Source organism: Leptodactylus fuscus, chromosome 3, assembly GCF_031893055.1.
Source record: "Leptodactylus fuscus isolate aLepFus1 chromosome 3, aLepFus1.hap2, whole genome shotgun sequence".
NCBI classification, from domain to species: domain Eukaryota; kingdom Metazoa; phylum Chordata; class Amphibia; order Anura; family Leptodactylidae; genus Leptodactylus; species Leptodactylus fuscus.
The window spans coordinates 67751283-67769281 of record NC_134267.1 but is presented as its reverse complement, the minus strand read 5'-3'; the positions used below and the strand labels follow the sequence as shown (position 1 = coordinate 67769281).

General features: G+C 39.6%; 1 protein-coding gene across 1 annotated transcript in view; it reads left to right on the top strand.

Moving 5' to 3' along the window:
• Positions 1–17999, top strand: part of SERAC1 (serine active site containing 1) — a 73196-nt gene that overhangs the window by 33706 nt on the left and 21491 nt on the right. The window contains exons 7-11 of the mRNA XM_075267701.1: positions 2420–2541; positions 5861–5989; positions 12552–12665; positions 14939–15101; positions 15872–16022. Coding sequence (XP_075123802.1) covers positions 2420–2541; positions 5861–5989; positions 12552–12665; positions 14939–15101; positions 15872–16022 — 679 coding nt within the window. The remainder of the gene's footprint in view (positions 1–2419; positions 2542–5860; positions 5990–12551; positions 12666–14938; positions 15102–15871; positions 16023–17999) is intronic.

Here is a 17999-nt window from a genome sequence, read left to right as displayed (position 1 = left end):
GCCCGTGTGTCGGAGTTGGAGCAGCTTTTTTTTTTTTTTCTCTGATCGCTCCTTCCGTTATTTGTGTGTCTCTCTTCTGGTGCTCTGTGTTCAGCCGCGTGGCTTGCCTTCTTCGCCCCCGCATAGCTGTGTCCCTGCAGTGCGGGGTCATCTGGAGACTCGTGCTCCTGTTACTTAGCTTTCCCCTGAGGGTACCCCATTAGCCCTCTTTTTGTGTTCTTGTTTGGTATTTTGTTTGAAGTCTTCTGTTCTCCAGTTCTTGTGTGTTGCTCGTGTAGTGTGGTTTCTCTTCCCTCCCTTTTGTTCTTCCCATTTGTGTCTTATTTGTCCCCCGTTTCCCTCCAATGTAGCATATATCCGTCTCCTCTTTCAATGTCAAGGAGCTCAACGTCCCTGAACAGCGTTCACAAGTACTATGCGATGCTCATAAGCGTAGGGTGCACATTCTCTGCCTGCAAGGAACTCACTTCCTGGCTGCCTGTACACCCACGATTACGAATAGGTGCTATCCGCAGTAGTTTCATGATAGCAGTGCAGCGGGTAGGGTTGAAGAGGTAGCCATCTTTTCCCATAAAAATCGTCCGGTGAAAATCCTAGATTCTTTGGCGGATAACGAGGCGAGGTACTTATTCCTTATCTGTGCAATCTCAGGTGTTGTTTATACCATTACTAATATGTATGCTCCCACCGTAGATCAGGTTCCTCTTTTGCTGTCTACCCTGTCTGCGCTCCAGTCCTTTGCTAGGGGTCACATGATTGTATGTGGTGATTTCAATTTCCCACTTAACCGTCTGCTTGAGTCTCATTCCCTCCGGATGTGTGGTCATCGGCCTTCCGTGCATGTCCTGCTTTCTCCATGTCGTGTAGGGCGCAGGAGACCGATTTCAAAATATTTTCCAGTTGGTATAGGGTCTCGGCTCTCCTGCATGTTATTTACCCCTCCACCTCTGATAGATGCTGGTGGTGCCTCTCTGACCGAGGCACGATGGCCCACATTTGGTGAGGTTGCCCTCTCTTACGCCCCTTTCTGGTCTGGGGTCGGACAGGTTATTCTACAGGTGATAGGGATTGGTTTAGAAGATGACCCAGTGCCACTACTTCTTTCCCTGTTTTCCAGGACGTTTCGTAAATCCACCCGTATGCTTCTTGGATTTTTGTTTGGGGCAGCTCGCTCAGTAGTTCCCAGGCTATGGAAGTTCACGACTCCTCCCTCGCTCCTTGGTTGGCTGAATGAGGTTTTTGCCTTGCGAACTATGGAGACCCTGGTGGCTGAGCTCCGCCAGGATGACACCAAGCATCGACAGACTTGGCTCCTTTGGAACCATTTTTATTACCCTGCCGATCCCCCTTCGCTCTTCCCTTCTGTGTCCCCTGTGTAGCGTCTCCCTGTGCGATTTGTGAGTCTTGTGTACCTTTCTCTTTGCACTTGATTGACACTGTTGCTTGACAATTTTCTGTTTTATGCTTTTGTATGTTTTGACTCTGCTGCGTCAGAGTCTATGCTTATCCCCCTTACCCACCCACCCCTCTCCCCTATCCCCTTCTTTTCCCCCAAGTTTTGCCATTATTTGATACTTCTGTACATTATTTCCTCCCCCCCAATCCCCCCCCCTTCAAACCCCCCTTTTTCTTCCCCTCTCCGGTTTTGTGTAAAAAATTTTTGGAAAAACTTTCAATAAAACTTCTAATGTTGAAAAAGCAGTTGGCTGCTGTGGTATGTGTGCAGGTTAATGGCAGATTCTGCTTATTTCAGTATTATCTGCATTTAGTCCTATGGGTATGAACACCACAGACAGCATTTTCTTGGCAGATTTTACAAGATTACTAGCATAGGGACATGTTCTATCCATTACTACAATTACAAACTACATTGAGATCTTTAATAAACAAGCGCTATGTAAACCCAGACTGATTCGGCTTTGGGCTACATGCACACAAAAATATGTATAGTTGGGTCCATGGGAAAACAGCTCACATGGCACATGAATGATATCTGTGTGCCGTCCGTGTTCTCCATGGGCCCATTTCCTGGTCTGGAAAATGTTCAGAAATAGGACCTGTCCTGAGTCATACTCCAGGTTCAGAGCCCCCTACACAGACCCATGATAATAGGCGGGTATGTGTATAGGGCTATAGAAAAATCAGTTGTCAATGTACTAGCCATTTTAAAAAACACATGGCAGACATTTGTATACATGGAATAATCCCTCAAAGCAAATGATTTTAGATGGAATATAGAAAATCCAAGCTTGTTGATGACTGATCATCTTAAAGCTAAACACATGTATGCCATGGATGGGCCCTTCAGCATGTATAGAATTCCAATAAATTGGTAATATCAAGGTTTAAATGTATTTGCAAGTTTTGTTGAACCAAACAAGATGTTCTCAAGCAAGAACCGGATTTCATGTTTTGGCAGACTACCAGTATCGGACGCTGGCACAAGCATGTGACAGAAGAACAACTATTGGGTTAGCCAGGAGCAAAGATGTAGACTTGCGATTTTTCCTTTCGCCTCCAGCCCTGCCAAAAGTAAATGATGTAAGTGACCAAACAGGTTTATAAATGGAAAAGATGTGCACACCTCTGAGTTTTTAGTGAGCTGGAAACCTTCAGTCTGCTTTTTCATAAATGGCTATAGATACTATGTCTCCAATAATCCTACTAATATTATAAATGTGAAAATTTGTGTGTTTGGATGTTTGTGTGTTTGGATGTTTGTCCCTCAATCATGCAAAAACAGCTGAACGGATTTGCATGAAATTTGCCACATACATAGATAGGAACCCCAATTAAAACATAGGCTACTTTTTTATTCCGGGAAACAACGTCACTACACAACCGCAGTGAAGGAATTTAGGTTCACACAACACTAAAGGACCTGTGATGACATCATCACAGGTCCTTGAGCCATTCTCAGATAATCATGCTAGGCAGTGGGCGGAGCTATACACTATTTTGTGGGCGGAGCTATATAGGATGAAGCTCGACAATGTGAAAGCTGAAGAAAATTGAGTCTCATAGAAGATCAGGAGACTACAGAACATGCAGGCTGTGTATGGGCAAGATGAGTATATCGGGGGTAGAGTTTCAGTGAGTATGACGGGGAATGTGTTGTTCTACCTCTGATGGCAGAGGGTGGAGAACTTTGGCACATTTCAGCAACATCCGTTCAGCCCTTTGTAACACAGAAGCTGCTCAGACAGTCACATAACAAAACCCCTGTAATCATAATTGCCCGATGTAGCAGAGCTTACACATCGCTGTAGCACACCTCTGTATATACCGCTGGGTATCCTACGCATATGCAGCGATGTAGCAGTGCCAAGAAGCGGAAGCAGGCTGATCGATCTGTGGAAAATTTCTGCAACATCCATCCGATCAGCTGTTTCCAACACAGAAGCTGCTCAGACACTGACATAAGAACACCCCTATAATCCAAATGTCCAGATGTAGTAGAGCTTAGGCAGCGCTGTAGCACAGCTGAGTATGCTCTGCATATGCAGAGATGTAAATACAACTTAGTATTATGTACATATGTTGCGATGTAGCAGAGCTGAGATGCGGGAGCAGGTGGATCATCCACAACAGCAATTGGCTAAATAGAAGCGGCTCAGCGTCAGCACCAACCCGCAGATGAAGTTGTGGGCAGATGCTAGTATATACATATTTGTAAAGCTACTTTCACATCTGCTTCAGGATCTATGTTGGAGACTCTGTTGCAGTGTAGCCTGAAAATTGGAAATTTAAAACAACATGCATAGAGGATTTATTTTTCTCCACCAGTTTCAAAATAGTGAACTCCATTATAGTCAAGGACCTGATCGGACATCTGTTGGACTCTCTGTGTTTCCGCTATTTTAGCAGTCCGCCTGTACGTTGTTCTGGTCCTCGAACTAGTGTGAACCTGGTGTAGATGGGAAATGCGGTTTATTGAAGTTTCAGTGAGAAGTATGGAGGAAAGGATATTTAAAGGCAGAAGCCTCCCTAAGGCTAAGGCCCAACGTGGTGTCCTGCAACAAAAAAGTGCTGTGGGAAGAGCCATGGCAGCAACACATCGTGGTTCTTACCACAGAACTTTGTACAAAAAGTTCATAAAGTATTCCTCTGCGGACTTTCTACTTCAATTATATCTATAAGGAATGCCAACAGAGTTTCCATAGATATAATTGACACGTTGTGATTTCTAAAACAGTGACGGTTTTAGAAATCGCCACATGTCCGCACAACGTATTATACTACAAAGTGGGCATGGGATATTCTAGAATCCCATCCAATTTGTTCTGACTGTAAAATGCCGAGCTTTCTTCCGCGCTGTTTCTGGCCGGGGGGCAAACTGTGGCGTTTACGCCATGTGGGACCCTGACCTTAAGTTTTGTTTCAGTTGGTTGTTATTATGATTACTATTATTATTATTACTATTCAATACAGAAAATATATATGGAGAGAAATGTGTAAACTACATGTGGTAACACATAGATAAACAATAAGATCTTAGATATAAAGAACAACCTCTGTTGTGAAAATGCTGAGTTTTATGGTACCTGCAAAGTGGATGGGATTCTTTCTAATCCCATTTAAAGACTGCAGAAAAAAAATCAGCTCATGTTTTTGAAAATCACAGTTTGTCAGTTATACCTACGATAACCCTGGTATTTTCCATATAGCTATGATAGGGGCAGAAACTTTCCATAAAAAAATATCCGGAAAAATCCACAATTCTTTTACACAATGTTTTGTTTGTATTATTTCGGAGAGTCGGGACTTAGCCTTAAGTTTATTTCATTCCCATCAACATGGCCATTAGAAATAGACAAGAGTCTCCTGAACCATTCACCTCTTACGATCTTAACAGATTACAACTGTGTTGTGAAAGTTGTTACTAAAATTATGTTGGTCTTTAAAGTGTAACTAAACTTTCAGACAACTATTGATTTTCTGGCAGTATTTGTGTCATAAACACATTTTGTTATATACTTTATTAACAAATGTCAGATCCTTTCGGTGAAATCCTGCATTTTTTCACTGTTTCCATTGTTTCATATTAAGAGCGGTTTCTGCCTCTCACTGAATGTTACTGTGTTTGGCGTACACAGCGGAGGGTCCCTTCAAACCATTATACATTGTAAAACGCACAAACTTGTTTTTTTGTGACATAAAAAAGCGGAGATTCTCTTCTTCCTTGTGCCACTAAGGCTGCAGTTCTAAGTTATTTCCATACAAATCACTCTTTAAAATCACAGTCAGGATTGAGATTTTTATGTCCTATATATTATATATTATAAAGATGCATATAAATATCCTAATTCGGCTGTGTTTTCAACCAGTAATGTTGATGAAAATGATATAGTGTCACCTCTTTCATGTGACACCGAAAGCAAGTTTGTCTGTTTTAAAAAGTCCAAGATATAACTGTTTGAAGTGACCCTCCCCATCTCTCAGGTTATTTAAATTTTACACAGCCCCATATTTCTACTTCCGTATACAGTAACATTCAATGAGAGGCAGAAACAGCTCTCAACACAGAAACAAGGGAAAGACTGAAAAAATGCAGGATTTCACAGAAAGGAGCCAAAATGTGTTAATACAGTATATTACAAAATGTATTAATGACACAAATACTGTGAGAAAATCAAAAGTTCTCCAAAAGTTTAGGTAAAACTTTAATGGATTACAGTTTTAACATTATGATCCAAGGCATATTGCTAAAGCAGGTAGTTTCCACGATATCTGTAAAACCCCGGGGTGACCGGCGGTGGTGTAAGTTAAAAGAAGGGATAATCAGCTATCCCTTCATTTCCATTATCATTAATGTCTGGTTTAATCTTATATACTAATGTATTTTTTGTTTGGCTTATAGAATTATTCGATAGAGGATGAGTTACGCCAGTTGCTGTCCTCCCTTCCGCAGACAGAAATTGACCAGTGTATAAAGTATTTTACATCTTTGGCTTTGAGAGAGAGTAGTCAGTCTCTAGTAGCCCAAAGGGTAAGTTTATATTGAAATGGTTTTATTTTTTACCATATTTTCACAGTGTGGATTCTAAGATTTGGAAAGAAAAGCCCTATTTGTCAAATGTTTTACAAGTGAAACTTGCTCTGATTTTATCATTAAGAGCCATATGTTTTCTTTTATATATTTAAAGAGAAGGTGACATCAGAAAATGACCATTTGTTAGATCAACTCTTAATATTTAAGATATTTTTTTCTTAATTTTTTATAGGTTTTTATTATTTTTCATGTTGCTGCTTACATTAAAGGGGTTGTCCAGTTTCAGACATTTGAGAGACAAAGATTATTGTATGTAGAATAAAAAGTTATACAATTTTCCAATATATGTTCTGTATCAAAGTTTACTGGAGGACCCAGATCAGCTCTGTAGTTATGGGCGGGAGGCTAAGGTATCAGCCCCAGTTACAGGGAAAATAGGCCCCCCACCAACAAAAAGATTAGTGTTCAGATGCCCCCAAAGGTCTATTATGATCTTATGGGGACACAATGTAAAAAAAAGAAAGAAAGAAGTAGAAAAGTAAAACATAAAAATTAAAGTAAACTAATTTTAAAAAAATAAACTACAAAAACGCCAATAACACGCCCTTATCACAAGTTTTAGCCCCACTCCCAGTGGTACAATCCAAAATAAAAATTACCACAACAGAGAGGAAAAATATTAAAAAACGTTTTTAATAGTGCTTTATGCTATTAAAAAAAAAAAAAGAAAAACAGACCCATTTTCCCTCCTCTTTCGTTTATATTTTCCTGGATGTAATAACTATTAAAAAACATGCAAAAATAAAAACAACATAAAAATAAAGCCCTATGTGTCAACAAAAAAAGATGAAAAAATTAATTGAATAACCCAAATGATAAAAATGTTATAGTCCTGAAAACCGCACATACAAAAAAAAAAAAAAATCGAAAATGTGTCTGGTGCTGAACCAGAAATTGGCCCAGTACTGAAGGAGTTAAATAAAAATTCAGCCATCAAAATGTGCTAACACTTTTTTCTAGTAAATAACATGTCGGTATGAAGCATGTCAGCTCGATTTGTTATGATTTCTTATGCAAATTCTTGCAGATTTCTGTGCTTGTAAAGAAGGATTAGAATATTCTGCTTTTGGTGTCATATGAAAGAGGAGATTCTCTTATTTCATATGACACTAAGGTGACACTAAATTATTTGCAGAGATATCATTGGTTGAAAACAGAGTCAGGATTAGGGTATTTACACGACCATGGACTGATTTTTATCCACAGGAAGTAAAGAGAATGAAAGACAACAAGCAGAGATCTAGGAAACTGTGAAAAATTGATACAGGAAGTATATTGGGAAATTGTATAATATTTCATTATATACAGTACATACAACCAGTAGTGCTCCAATTTCAATACTGCTGAGTGTTAAAAGTGTTGTCTTGTCTTGTGAGTAACTTTTTCTGCTTCATCGAACTTATGGACATTTGAGTGTCAGGCAAGAAACATCAGAGATCACCTATCTGCAACCCCTATTGGATTGACATAAGCTGGTGGTAGCAGCCTTATTGTCTGGGGGATTTTATCATGGCATTCTGTGGTCAGCTCACCCTGGTAAATCCATCCTTGCAGATCACGTACACCCATATATGCTGTTTATCTCCCCTGGATCAGATGGATTCTTGCAGAAAGACAATACAACTGTCACATTAGAAATGTCTCACAGTGGTTGGAAGAACATGACCAAGATTTCCCAGTACTCCCTTGGTCCTCTAATTCTCCAGACATCTGTATGACCACCTTGGTCATTATGTTTGTTTGGTGGATCTTCTACCATGCATCCTCCAGCAAATGTGATATGCACTGCAAACAACCTGACTTCAGATACCTGCTACACCCTACCAACACCTTACTGGCACCTCACGGCTTGTCCAGCTGCCATCAATGCTGCACACAGCAGTTATTCTGGATATTAACTGGTAGTCATAATATTTTATGTATGTATGCATTTGTCGTATCAAAATAAACAACATGTGATATATGGCTTACAACATAACAAGGGTAGTATCACACGATGTACTAGACCTGGCCATGGTCATACCCAGACCCTGTGATGCTAGTACTGTCACTTCTCTACAAGTCAAACACCAATTAATTTCAGTTGGGTGTCATCATTGGACACTCAATAACCTATAGAGAAGAAGTAAAAGCACTGGCGGCTCAGGGTCTGGGATGTCTCTGTATATCGTGTGGCACCACACAAAGAAAGCAAAGACAACCAGAGCAACCAGGCAGTGAACAACATAGCCAGCATACGTTTTTGTGTCAAAGTTCAGTCTTGTTGTTTAGAGAATCAGTTTTTAATCCTGATAGAGAATAGTTAATTTGCATATACATTGAAAGCTGATTTTATTGGCAACAAGATTGCACCTTCACACAAAAAAACCACGTTCATTATGCCATTAACAGGCATAAAAGTGGGGTTTGGAAGTGATGGTGGTGGTGGCGCTCCTCACCGCTCAGCGTCATCGCTGGGCAGTAAGGAACACCCACCCACAGTATAGAGCTACACACAGTACTGTTGAAACCACACAGCTGAAACCAGGTTGTATGTTGGAATAGTTCTTGTATTTCTTGAGGGAAAGATGGGAAACATCCTTCATAGACTTGGACAAAAATGTAATACACTTTATTTAATTATGTTTCTGTTTTCTGCCTGAAAAGTTGCTGCCACTAGGTCTCCCTTCTAGCTAGTTTGTTGTTCACTCTCTGTTAGGGTGGGTTCACACCTGCGCCCGTGCCCACTTTTGCCTAATTGCCTAATCCTGCTGGGTTTCCGTCTTCTGCTCCGAGAAACTGAACAGGGGATGGAAACCCGGCAGTCAGTTTTCAAACCCATTCACTTGAGCGTTTTGTGTTTCTCTGCAGCGAAACCAGTTGGACATGCAGGGCTTTGTGTCCGGTTAAAAAAAAAAACGGTTTTGCCGCGGACAGGCACAAAATGCTCACAGGCAGTCACTTTGAAAACCCATTCAAGTGAATGGGTTTGAATACTGATTGCCAGTTTTCTGTCCCCTGTCCAGTTTCTTGGGGCAGAAGATTGAAACCCAGCAAGATTGCCTACAGCAGACACAGGCACAGGTGTGAGCCCGCCCTTACTGGGGAAGCTTAGGCCGCATTCACATGGTGTAACGTGCCGCGTGATGTGGCACGTGTACGCCGCGGGACCCTTTGCGTGCTGTACACGCTCCCATTGATTTCAATGGGAGCGGGGATTGTATGCGCCGCGCTAGTTTGCGGCCGTGCATTTATTCACGGCCGCAAACTAGCGCGGCGCATACGATCCCCGCTCCCATTGAAATCAATGGGAGCGTGTACGGCACGCAAAGGGTCCCATGGTGTACACGTGCCACATCACACGGCAGGTTACACCATGTGGATGCGGCCTTAGTTACCTTCAAAATCAATATGGGTTCACAGTGAGTGAAATTATGAGGGGCTGGGCTTTCTTCACACAGTGCTTCTCATTGAGCGCTGTGCATACAATGATATGGAAGGCAGGAACAGTAATAGAATAAAGGTAACATATTATTTATGTCCTAAGACGAAGGGTAAAAATTTCAAATGTTCAAAAACTATGCCTGAATTGATGTTTTTTTATATAAAACCTCAGCGTTAAAAAGATTTTGTCAATAAGTTATAGACACCACCAAAATTGTGTTATTAAAAAATGCATCTCATCCTTCAAAAAACAAGCCCTCATATGACTACATAACCATAAAAATAAAAAATTATAGCTTGTACAATACAACAAAAAAACAAAAATCACCAAATCTTTAGGACAAGAATGGCTGTAGTAAGAAGGGAAATGTATAAGCTGTGCAATCATACATATTAGGGTACACCCCAGATTTAGCACTTGCGAGGAAAAAGACACAAGAAGTGAACCGCCCAATTGTATGAGCTACTGGGAAAGTAATAGGGAATTTGGTGTACCCAATGTACTCCATACAGCGTACATATTCACTTTTTGCCATTCGCTGTGCATTCATATGTGGGAAAATGAATACTAACTACTCCCCTCAATAAATTCTTTGAGGGGTGCAGTTTTCAAAATGGGGTCTTTCTCTATGGGTTTCCACTTTACTGGCACATCAGGGGCTCTGCAAAAGTAACAAGAGATAAATCTGTATTCCAAAAGCCACATAACGCTCCTCCACATCTGTGCCGTGCTGTGTGCCCAAACAGTTGTATATGCCAACATGTACGACACTGATGTACCCAGAATAACATACTGAACAGTGTCAGATGTGGGTATAAACTGCTGTTTTGGCAAACAGCCAAGCACAGAAGGGAAGAAAAGCTATTTGGTGTTTGGAGACTTTTTTTTCTTAATTCAAAGTTTTATTAATTTTCAAAACAGTTTAGAAAAAGTGGTAACAATTTCAAGAGTGAACAGTACAAGCAAACAACGGTATAAGGAGAGGAGGAAGAGGTGGTGCAGGAATGGAGAAAGGAGATAAATGGGGAACAAAATATAGATGGGGTCACAGCTCTATTGCAGCAGAGTAACAATTAAAAACATAACATCAAAAGTTGAGGTGTGTAGCAGGAGGGAGGTTTAACCTCCACCATGGGGAAATAGCATCTTAGAATGTAATAGGGGAGAGGGCTGGAATACGGGAGCTGTAAAAAATGGTGAGGGTTTGGAGGAAACATGATGGGAGAAGAAAGAGGAAGGAGGTGAGATTAGTGAGGAGAGGTATTAGGAAAAAGGATTGGAAGACAGAGAAATAATAAAAGGTATTCCAGACCTGTTCTGGCCTTGGTTCTGAGTCCAAGTCTTCCATGCATCAGATGTGCATTCATGGAGCCAATCAATGATGGATAGGGAAGATGTAGACTTCCACTACCTTAGGATGACAGATCTGGCCTAATCAGCATAAAACCTATGAGTTTGTGATGATGTTTGTTAAGTTTTCAGAGAAAATTTAAAAGGAGAAATGGTGCGAGGTTTACCACCAGGGCCACTCCCATTACCATCACGATCATCCCATGAACCTTATGCCAAAAAGGTCACAGTAGGGAGAAGTCCCACCAGATGTGTAGCATTGTTCCCCGGTGATAGAATTTTATATTTTGTTTTTTGAGGTTTACAGGACATGGTTAATTTATAGCTTGACCTAAAGGCACATAGGCACATACAGTGAACAAGTGAATTCCCTGGTGGGCCCCAGTAGTGCTACTATTATACACTGGGGTCGACTCAAACCTCAGAGTATAATAATTGGAGGCCCAGGGGAGGTGATTAAATATAACAACTATTTATACTCACCTCTTTTGGCGAGTATAAGTCATGTCCCAATGTTAATAATATCTGTGAAACAGCTGTGGGGTCAAAATATCCCTATGACCCTTGATAAATTCTTGGGGGTTTAGTTTCCAAAATGGCGTCACTTTTGGAGGGTTTCTACTGTTCTGGTACTTTAAGGGGCTCTGCAAATGAAACATGACATCTGAAAACCATTCCATCAAATTTGGTGCTCCCATGTAGGGTATTTCCGTGCTTGGAAGAAAGTGCATAACACATTGTGTAATGCATTTTCTCCTTTAAACCCATGGGAGTTTTAGTGCTAAATCAATGTATTATTTTTTTAAAAAATGTCTAAATGTCACCGCCATATTGTTTTCATTTTCATGAAAGGGTTAACAAAGTTCCTAAATACTGTTTTGAATTATTTGAGGGGTGCAGTTTTGAACATGGTGTGATTTAAGGGGCATTTATAATATACAGTCTTCAGAATTATAGTAGTCCCTAACCATTTGGGAAATTTTCTTGTAATTTTGGAAAATTGCTTTTAGACTTGTAAGCCTTCTAATGTCCAAAATAAATTAAAGCTCGATTAAAAGATAATGCAAATATAAAGCAGAGATATGATAGATAATATTTATTAACTAATTTTACATTTTGAAAATTGACATTTTCTTCCAAATTTCCATCAAATTTCTTTTTTTTAATAAATAAGTGCAAAAAAATATTGGTCCATATTTACCACTAACATGTAGAACAGTACAATGGGTCCCAAAGAAACAATCTCCAAAGTACTTAGGTAAATTGAAGAATCTCAAAGTTATTGCCATATAAACTGACACATGACAGGCAATCTGAAAGCGTCCAGTTTTATCACAGTGGCTGATGCTGGATGGTAAATCTGGTGTATTTTCAGACTACCTAGTCTAAATTTATTTCGTCTATCAGTTGACTTACCGATTTTTTGTGTAGGCCCATTTTTTTTTCTATATTTTTAATTGTTAATGTTCTTAGTCTTGTATTTGGCATAGCAGTTAAGCTTTTGATATTGTAAATATTTGGATTTAGTATTGTATCCTTCAGATTTTTTAATGCTTTTTGGGATCATAGAATCAATAATGTTATATATATTAGATAGAATGCATGTATCTATTAGGAGGAGAGCAAATATTTCATACATCATGCTATCCCAGTGTTTGTATCCTGGCCCGATACCAGATCTGCTTTGAGAGTGCAGTAATGGAGTAAATGTTTTTCCAATTTCAGAGAGGATTATGGTGCTTTGGTGGGAATGGACTACCATATGCTGAGAGTCTCAGTTCTGTTCCATCAGAGAAACTGGAAGTATACAGCCTACAGGCTTTATTGAAACACTCCAGGGTAATGTATACCTACTCTTATCTTCTTTGACTAAATTTACAGTGAAATACGACTGATTGAATAGTTTACTTATTTCTGTCATCACTTATATTGTGGAGAAATAGGAAGCTGTAGGGATTCTGTGTGTGCCATCATGCATGCTTTTTGCACATGGCTTGCCAGAATTGTGTTAAAGGTTCCTGTAAGGTATATCTAATGTGACCTTGGCCATTTGGAGCTCTTAGTCATCTAAGAGTCATATCATGCAAGACAATTGCTTCCCTACAACCAAATATTTTCATAATCCGCAAAGACTGGAAATTGGCAAGGAACAGAAACACAAATTAATCAAAGCTAGAATATTTGCAAATTTGATATTTATTTCTGTTTTTTTGTGGCACCACCAGGCTCCTCCTCACTGTTCTACCTTCCACACTTCTCATCCTCTTGCCAGGTGCCTGGTCCTGTCTCCCTACTTATATATATTTCTATTTCCACTTCTATAAGGGCCTGCATGCTTGTCCACTTTTCTGTGCTCAGGCAATCACCAGTGCGTCAGGCTGATTTAAGGCCCATTTTCCCATGGGAAGCTTGATCAGTATGGTTCTTAGTTCTTTAGTCCTGTCCTCTGTCTGTTTACCTTATTCTGTACCTGTTCTGTCTGCTCTGAAATCTGTATTGACCCTGTGTCACTTTCCCTGACATCTTCTCATATACAGTGATGATTGAACTCTGCTTGTCCTGACTATAGATAGTCCTCTGACCATATCTACACCTGCCTTTTCAGTGCTATGCAGGGGTGTAGCTATAGGGGATGTAGAAGCAGCGATCTCTACCAGGCCATGGACCCTGAGGGGAACCTTAGGACCCTCAGACACTTAAAATATATCACTATTATAAATGGCATAAGGTAGAGGCCCATAACAGATTGTCAAGACTACTCCTGAGGTGGTTCCCTGCAGGAAAGATGAGATTCATGTATGGGGGTCAATGGATGATTCCCAGGGGACCATTTAGATAAGATAAGAGATAAGATAAGATAATCCTTTAATAGTCCCACAATGGGGAAATTTCAGTGATACAGTTTCATAGATGTACAGTAGTATATAACAAGAGAGAAACACATACAAACTCATGGCAGATAGAGAAATCCTAGGAATCAGAGCAACTAAAAAGGAAAGAAACACAGACACACTGCAGGATCATTTAGTTCTCTGTGTGGAGTGTTGTTAATAATAATAATAATACAGCCCGACCGTGGTTGGAGGACATGAGGAGGGGTCACAGCATGTGGATATAACAAGCAGAAAACATTTTTTTGCAGAGGTGGGGACATATGCAGCTATCATGATAACATGTGGTAGTTCCTTTGGTAGGTAGTGAGATCTCCTGCTCACAGCTGATAGTTTGGTATCTTGTATCAGCACTATTGTCCATTAACCACAAAAAATGCCCCAAATGTCCTTCATCACAAGCTCTCCTCCTCCTGCTTCCTCCTTACCACTGTGTTCTACATCCCCAAAGAAGTCAGAAGCCATCCAGGTATACAGGGTGCTGTTCTCTTGCCAAGCTTCCATAACTCCTGGGGTAGGTGGGTGATGGTAGGTTCCCAGGCTGTAACAGAGTCCCACGTGTCCACAGTAATAGAAAGAAATACCAGTCAGCTGTAGCATCTTCACACACCAGCAATAGACTCCAAAAAACATCTCCTTGAAGGAAGAAGTCCGCATTTCCATGTAGGTTTCTCCTCCTTGCCGCATGGTGAGCCATGCTGTCCTAGCTGGGGGGATGGTAACAGGCACATGTGGAAACCAGCGGAACCAGGTCTTGTCATTGTCCATGCTTTACAATAGAAACAAAATACTCCACAGGGTCTTCCATTCGATTTATAGTTGCTAATTCATAGTGCTAGATTGCTTAGTTACACGATTCTTGAAGATACAGAGGAAAAGAGTGAGAAAGGAAAGATAGAGATTGCTCCCAGCTTGGAGCTCTGTATCGAGGCAGCCACTAAGGGCGCCAGGAAGATAATTCCTAAAGGAGTAACTCCAAGTCAAATCTTAGTGGCACGGCGGGTTCATACATGCTGCATAACATTTTTCAGCACTGGAGCAATAAAAATTATTCCAAAAGTATATATACCCTTAATAACATAGAAAGGATGCTCAGTATACAGTGTGGTTTATAAACATGTCTTAAATGCTGCTTAAAGGCAAGAGCAAGTATTTTGAACATTTTTATTAAAAAATTTAATCTAATTTTCCTTACTCCCCATTTATTTGTGTCTGATATAGATATCCACCCATGTTGACAGTATAGTGTCAAATGGAGGACTGCAGCTACTACAGAGAATATATCTGCTCCGGAAGGACTCTCAGAAAATACAAAGGAATATAATGCGTGTAATTGGAAACCTAGCTTTACATGAGCACCTGCACCCAACTATTGTAGATTCAGGTAATGTCATTAGCATTTTGTGAAATTTGGACTATAATTAGATCTTCTGATTGTAGAATTTTTTTTTTCCATCCTTCATTCTGAGAGTCATGGGGGTAGGTAGTCGGAGCGCTACTTGTAAGAAACTGATAGCATATACTAGTGATTTGCCATCAGCTATGCCATCAAATGCGTATTATAATTTAATATCACGCCCTTGTTGCATCGAATCTTTATCTATAATGAACAATATGAAATTTGGTCAAAGAAGATGTACAAAAGATACTTGAATAGAGACTGGTGACCTGAAAGAGTCCTCTGCATAGTTCTGACCCTCGGTTATGCAAACTAACCTACCTTCTCATATAAATTTCTTCTGTGCTTACTCTAAAGACACAATAGTGACTTGTTTTAGGATATGATACACTTTTTTTCTTATTATTTGAAGACTAAAAGCATATATTGAAGTCTTCATTTTTCAAGGCATAGCTTGCCCTACCGATGATTTTGTATTGTTTTTGTTAGTAAAAATTATCAAAGTAAAATAACACAAAATTATACCACATGAAATAGATCATTGTAATCCTTGGCTTTTGGATACATATGGACAAGACATGTATATACTATACCTTTTATGCCATTCTTCCTCCATTATCTGAATAGGAAATATATTTGGAGTAGTGATGCTATCCAGCAGATATATTACAGACGTTCCAAAGAAATAATTACTTGTGTATTGATGTACGACCATTCCCAGTATGTGTTGTGTGTCATAATTCTTTTTTCTCAAGGTTGGATTTGTTTGCTGGCTGAAGCAATGAAATCTCCTTATGTCATTCAGACATCACACGCTGCCAGAGCATTGGCTAATTTGGACCGGGATACAGTTAGTGAAAAATACCCTGATGGAGTTTATGTGCTTCATCCACAACATCGAACTAGGTAAGAAAATATATCATAATATATGTCATCATCATCATCATCTTATTCATTTTCAGTAGAATGCATTACATTTCATTAGTACTTTTGGATGTATCTGCAAATACCAAAAAAACAACTTCTTTCTTTAAAAACACCTGTAGAGCAGTGAGCCGCAATTTATCGTCAATATTTCTGTATTTCAGTTCTTGAGTTGCCCAAGGTCTATCACGTGCATAAGAAAAATGGAAGAGGCAGCTTAATAAAAAAAAAAAGAAAAAAAATCTCTACCCAAAATAAGTAAACCACTTCTTTTTTATTAAAAATAATTTTATTTTTTAAAAATAGTTAACTAGAAAAAAAAATATTTGTACCTCCACAACAACCATCACAATTCATAGAATAAAGTTTGCTTGTTAAAAGCAAACAGTAAAAGAAAAATGCAAAAACCCCATCCTACAAAAAAAGACTGGTTACTGCACCATAAAGCTCACTTAGTTAAGGTACTGTTATGTTTTAGCACTGTTATTATGCATGATATACCGAATTGCTAACTCTTATATAGCAGAGACTAATCTGCATTCAAAATTTTAAAATTTGATATTATAATAAAATATTTGAATAAATATTGGATTTTCTATAAATAGAAACTTGTCGTGTAGTATTTGTAGGAAATATATATTCATATAACAATAACATCACATTATTGACTTAAAATAGAATAATAATTATAATTAAAATATATTTATTTCATATCACTGTTTTTGGACCAACCCACAAATTAAAACTAAGCGCGGGTTCACACCTGCGCTCGGTCTTCGCTTTAGGCAATCTGGCGAGTTTATGTCTACTGCCCCGAGAAACTGGACAAGGGACGGAAACCCAGCAGTCAATCTTCAATCCCATTCACTTGAATGGGTTTGCAAAGTGACCACCCATGTGCGTCTTCTTCCTCTTCGCAGCTAAAATGTTTATTTTTAACCGGACACAAAGTCGGACATGCAGGACTTTGTGTCCGGTTAAAAAAAAAAAAACTGTTTCGCTGCGGAGAGGCAGAAGATGTACACAGGCAGTCACTTTGCAAACCCATTCAAGGGAATGGGTTTGAAAACTGACTGCCGGGTTTCCGTCCCCTGTCCAGTTTCTCGGGGAAACCTGCCAGATTGCCTGAAACAGAGACCGGACGCAGGTGTGAACCCGCCCTAAGTTCTTTTAACCACATTTTAACCCTTTTCCGACATCCACTCTAATAGTTGTAACGGATGTCGTGTATTTAAATATGGTAGCTGACGACAGTCCCTCCAATCAGTATCCCTCTTTCATTTTCCTGACAGTGAATGAGCACCAGCATTTTTAGGTTGTGCAGCGATCCATAGTGCAAGATTGTTTCAGAGCATTATGTGCATTAGGGTGAAAGCTCAGTTTTCCAGGTTCTGCTGTACAGGCACAATTCCATTGTCTAGTATTCTTCTACTCCGGGTGTACCGCTACCTCAGTCTCAAATAGGAATGCATCAGAGGAAACAACAAAGCTCAACAGCCACTGCTGAAAGGAGTCAGGCTAGATGTTCAGAGAGCTTTTTTTTTCCATGTTATTTTGAATAGACATTTCAGTATTAAAGTATTGCCTTCCTCAGGCCATAAAACGATAAAAAGCATTGGGATTTATAGACATAGTATAACAAGAAAGTAGACTCTCTGCTAAAAAAGAACATATACCTCTCCTCTTTTCAATTTTCCTATGTAATTTAAGAAGCATACCCGTAAGCTACTAGGCTTTCTATTGGTAGCTGCGAGGTCCGATATTCCTAGGTTGTGGAAATCCCTGATGCTCCCCTCTCTGTTGTCTTGGCTTCAGGCGGTCCTAAGCATATGCAGCATGGAGAATTTACTTGCTGAACTGAAACAAGATGGTTTAAAATGCATGAATATAGGAAATATGCATAAAGAAGCATACACAGCATAAAATAATATACAATTTGCATAAATGAGACAATTCAGC